We start from the raw sequence: 5,242 nt of genomic DNA, 5'->3' as shown, positions 1-5,242 counted from the left end.
CCTAGGTCAGTTGCCCTCTCCCCACTTGGAATAGCTGTGCATTGGATCCCCTTTCCTTTCCTTTCCTTTCCTTTCCTTTCCTTTCCTTTCCCTTCCCTTCCCTTCCCTTCCCTTCCCTTCCCTTCCTTTCCTTTCCTTTCCTTTCCCTTCCCTTCCCTTCCCTTCCTTTCCTTTCCTTCCCTATCTCCTTTCTTTTCCTTCTNCTTCCTTCCTTCCTTCCTTCCTTCCTTCCTTCCTTCCTTCCTTCCTTCCTTCCTTCCTTCCTTCCTTCCTCTCTCCCACCCATCTATTTTCCTCCCTCCCTCTCTCCCTGCCTCCCTCTCCCTACTTTCCATCCCATCTTCAGCCTTTCCCCCCCCACACACACACACCATTTTGACCTCTACTCCTGCCTCTGGTTGTTTGTACCCCTCTGCAGGTTTCTTCATTGGGATCTATCAAGTTCCAACCTTGTGGGGGTTTTTTCCCCTTCTGGTCCACCTTATTCCTTCTTTCTTTCTTCTGTGCCACATGGACACTTCAGGGGTCTCCTGAATGTTCCTCCAAACCTCTTTCAAACTCTCCTTGGCCCTCCCTTGGAGCCCACTTTTTCCTCTTTTATTTTGTCCCTCTTTCATCTTCGTATCCTTCCTTACATCACCCCCTCTTAGAAATGTGATTTTTATTATTTTATTCTTGGGCACAGTTGTTATTTTTCCTCAATATCCCTATTGTTCTTATTCATAGATTCTCTCTTACACGTGATCTCTCCCTTCCCCCCCTCTCTCTCTCCCTTTTTCTCTCTCTTTCCTTCTCTCTTTTTCTCTCTTTCCTTCTCTTTCTCTCGCTTTCTTAGACCAGTATTCCAGAAATATTCTAGAAATAAAACACCAGAAATATTCTAATTTGGCTTTTGGCCCCAGTGGTTTGGAAAAGCTCCTGGGTCAGGCAAAGATGTGCAAATTAAGGGCAGCCTATTTCTTTTAAGTAGATGTGGATAAGGGCCATCTGTCTTTGGATCAGATTATGTAAGAGGTGCATGGAAAAAGTTCCAGGACAGTTTCAATGACATCATTCTAATGAGGTATGACTTCATGTTCTCCCTACCAATGTGGGTGTCCTTTTCTGATAAGCGGTTGGTTTGCAGTTCTGATCATTTGATCCCCATCAAATGATGGATACTGCAATTGAAATGGGGATCTAGTCTCTTCCCACACTGCACCATTTTTACTCTCCTCCCCTCAATATTAAAGATTATCAGGCATGCATCAACGGCTGGCTTAGAACTCCTAATCAATCGAATTGATCATGTATTTATCATTCATGACATAGAAGAGTGGGCTCCTGTGTGTTCAGCCTGGATCCGTATCTTCCTTCCCTCTTTCATGGGATCTCTCTCTTCCCCCCTTCCCCCCCTTCTCTTGACTTTGGAATGGATTGTGTGTTGCTTCCAAGGACGTGATCAAAATCTTTCAGGGTCCATGCAAAACGGAGGGCGGCTTTGGAATGCTAAGCATACCTTGAAAGGGGAAAAAAAAGGTGGTGGAGGGGGAGATAAATGCCATTGGGGGGGAGGTTTGTAATGTTATTGCATGCCCTCCCCAAAGCAAAGGCTTTGCGTTGGGAGTTGTGCATTATGCATGTGTGTCAGAGAGAGAGAGAGAGAGAGAGAGAGAGAGAGAGAGAGAGAGAGAGAGAGAGAGAGAGAATATGGCACAAGAAGAAGAGATGGAGAGACCCAAAGCAAAACAAACAAAGGAGGAAAAGAAGCAAAAACCGAGAGTTCTAATTTTAAATGCAGAGTTCATCTATTCCCTATATAAATTGTCTAACCCCCTTCTCGTTTCTTGGCAGACAGCAGCTCCATGTGTGCATAATAATAAAATAATGTTGAATTATTGAATGATGAACTCCCCACCCCAACCCCAGGTCTTATACAATGAATCCAACTGTAGAGATTACTGAGATTTGAATAGAATTACTGAATTGGAAGGGACCTTGGAGGTCTTCTAGTCCAGCCCCTTGTTCAGGCAGGAAACCCTATACCATTTCAGACAAAAAAAAACTTCCAGTGTTGAAGCATCCACAACTTCTGGAGGCAAGCAGTTCCACTGATTAATTACTCTAACTATTGGGAAATTTCTCCCTAATTCCAGGTTGCTTCTCTCCTTGATTAGTTTCCATCCATTGTTTCTTGTCCTGCCTTCTGATGCTTTGGAGAATAGCTTGACCCCCTCAAATACTGGAACACTGCTATCATGTCACCCCTAGTCTTTCTTTTCATTAAACTAGACATACCCAATTCCAGCAACCGTTCTTTATATGTTGTAGCCTCCAGTCCCCTGGATTAATAACTTTATTATTGTCTTGTCTTATCAGTTATTCCTTCCATTCCAGAACGTTGGTCACTAAAACCTATGTTCTTTGTGGGTTTTTTTTTAGACTATCCATCTTTGTTCTGGAACAGTAGGCTTGATCAGTGACCTGAGAAAGATGCTCCTCTGGCTTTTTCTGGTGTTGTCCAGCCCAGCTTCCTCTACAGATCCAGAAACGGATGCCTCGGTGGAAATCTGCAATGTCTGCTCCTGTGTGTCGGTAGAGAATGTCCTTTATGTCAACTGTGAAAAGGTGGCTGTTTACAGACCCAACCAGCTGAAGCCCCCTTGGTCTAATTTCTATCACCTCAACTTTCAGAATAACCTGCTGATTATCCTGTATCCAAACACGTTCCTTAATTTTAGCCATGCGGTGTCTCTGCAGCTGGGAAATAATAAGCTACAGAACATCGAAGGAGGAGCGTTTATGGGTCTCAGCGCATTAAAACAGTTGCACTTGAACAACAATGAATTAAAAGTCCTCCGAGCTGACACTTTCCTTGGCATTGAGAACTTGGAGTATCTCCAAGCGGACTACAATTTAATCAAATATATCGAGCGAGGAGCCTTCAATAAACTCCACAAGCTCAAAGTCCTCATTCTTAATGACAACCTGATTTCTCTCCTACCTGATAATATTTTCCGGTTTGCGTCTCTGACCCATTTGGATATCCGGGGGAATCGCATCCAGAAACTGCCCTACATCGGCGTTCTGGAGCACATCGGGCGCATTGTGGAATTGCAACTGGAGGACAACCCGTGGAATTGCACCTGTGACCTTCTGCCTTTGAAGGCCTGGCTGGAGAACATGCCCTACAACATCTACATCGGAGAAGCCATTTGTGAGACCCCCAGCGATCTCTACGGGAGGCTTTTGAAAGAGACCAACAAACAAGAACTCTGCTCCATGGGGACGGGGAGCGATTTTGATGTCCGCATTCTGCCCCCCTCCCAGCTGGAGCCCAGCTTCAGCACCCCCAATGGTCACACCACACAAAGCACGATGCATCGGTTGGTCACCAGGCCTCCCAAAACGACCAACCCGTCTAAAATCTCGGGCATTGTGGCCGGGAAGCCCTTCTCCAACCGCAATCTCAGTCAAATTGTGTCTTTTCAGACCAGGGTGCCCCCTCTGACCCCTTGTCCACACCCCTGCGTTTGCAAAACCCACCCTTCAGACCTGGGATTAAGCATCAATTGCCAAGAGAAAAACATCCATTCCCTGGCCGAGCTGGTCCCTAAGCCTCTGAATGCCAAGAAATTGCACGTTAACGGCAATTACATCAAGAATGTGGAGGTGTCTGACTTTGTCGACTTTGAAGGGCTGGATTTACTCCATCTGGGCAGCAATCAGATTGTGGCCATCAAAGGGGAAGTTTTCCACAACCTGACCAATTTACGGAGATTGTATCTGAACGGCAATCAGATTGAGAGGTTGAGTCCCGAAATGTTTGCTGGGCTGCACAATCTTCAGTACCTCTACTTGGAATACAATGTCATCAAAGAGATTTTAGCAGGCACGTTTGACCTGATGCCCAACCTGCAGCTCCTCTACTTAAACAACAACTTGTTGCGAAGTTTGCCGGCTTACATTTTTTCCCAGCCTCCGCTCGCTCGGCTGAATCTGCGCAACAACCATTTCATGTACTTGCCGGTGAGTGGCGTGCTAGACCACCTGAAAACCCTGACCCAAATCGACCTGGAAGGGAACCCATGGGATTGCACCTGCGACTTGGTGGCCCTGAAGCTGTGGCTGGAAAAACTCAACGAGGGCATTGTGGTGAAGGAGTTAAAGTGTGAGACCCCCGTGCAGTTTGCCAAGATCGAACTGAAGTCTCTCAAAAACGAGATCCTGTGTCCCAAACTCCTCAAGTCGTCTTTCTTCACCAGCCCGGCGCCTGTGCTGACTTTTACAACCCCTTTGGGCCCTGTCCGCAGTCCTCCGGGGGGTCCCGTCCCCCTGTCCATCCTCATCTTGAGCATCTTGGTGGTCCTCATTCTGACAGTCTTCGTGGCCTTCTGCCTCCTGGTCTTCGTCCTCCGTCGCAACAAGAAGCCTTCTTCCAAACACGAAGGGCTGGGCAACCCCGAATGCAGTTCGATGCAGCTCCAGTTACGGAAGCACGATCATGCCGGCCAGAAAAAGGACACCTTGGGGGCCGAAGCCTTCATCCCCCAAACCATTGAGCACATGAGCAAAAGACATTCGTGTGGCTTGAAAGAGGCGGAGACGGGTTTCATGTTTGCCGAGCCGGTGAGCCAGAAAGTCATCTTGAGGAACAACAGCGAGAAAGAAAAAGATCTGCTGCACACGGATATCCGAAAAAGACTGAGTACCATTGACGAACTGGATGAATTATTACCAGGGCGGGATTCCAATCTCTTTATTCAGAATTTTCTGGAAAACAAAAAGGAGTACAACAGTATAGGGATCAGCGGCTTCGAGATACGCTATCCGGAGAAACAGCCGGACCGAAAAAACAAATCCTTAATAGGAGGAAATCACAGTAAAATTGTGGTGGAGCAAAGGAAAAGTGAATATTTTGAACTAAAAGCTAAACTTCAGGGCTCCCCAGATTATCTGCAAGTCCTCGAAGAGCAGACGGCTTTGAATAAAATCTAGGCCATGCAATCTGATTTCCTACAGAGGACTTTTATTTAACGATGCAAGTGCCTTTTGTTGACTTTTCATTTCCAAATATGATACTCTCCCGATAGGCATAGAGGCAGGCAATCCAGGGGTGTGTGATAAAATTATAGCTCCAAATAGATTTTATTTCTTAAAAACTCTGCCCTGTGGGGAAACGGTAGGGAAAACTGCGAAGACTCTATTGCCAAGGTGTTGCTTTATACACATATTACACTGAATTTAACCTCAAGAGGAATAT

General features: G+C 46.2%; 1 protein-coding gene across 1 annotated transcript; it reads left to right on the top strand.

Annotated features, from left to right (window-relative positions):
* The first annotated feature begins 2,430 nt into the window (after nt 1-2,430).
* On the top strand, nt 2,431-4,977 carry SLITRK4 (SLIT and NTRK like family member 4). The gene has a single exon (XM_015820689.2). It carries the CDS (start codon nt 2,473-2,475, stop codon nt 4,975-4,977), a length of 2,505 nt encoding a protein of 834 aa, XP_015676175.1. The 5' UTR covers nt 2,431-2,472.
* The last annotated feature ends 265 nt before the right edge of the window (nt 4,978-5,242 follow it).

Source organism: Protobothrops mucrosquamatus, unplaced genomic scaffold (genome assembly GCF_001527695.2).
Source record: "Protobothrops mucrosquamatus isolate PMUCROS unplaced genomic scaffold, P.Mucros_1.0 scaffold1161, whole genome shotgun sequence".
Taxonomy (NCBI): Eukaryota; Metazoa; Chordata; class Lepidosauria; order Squamata; family Viperidae; genus Protobothrops; species Protobothrops mucrosquamatus.
This window is presented reverse-complemented; position numbering and strand designations above follow the sequence as displayed.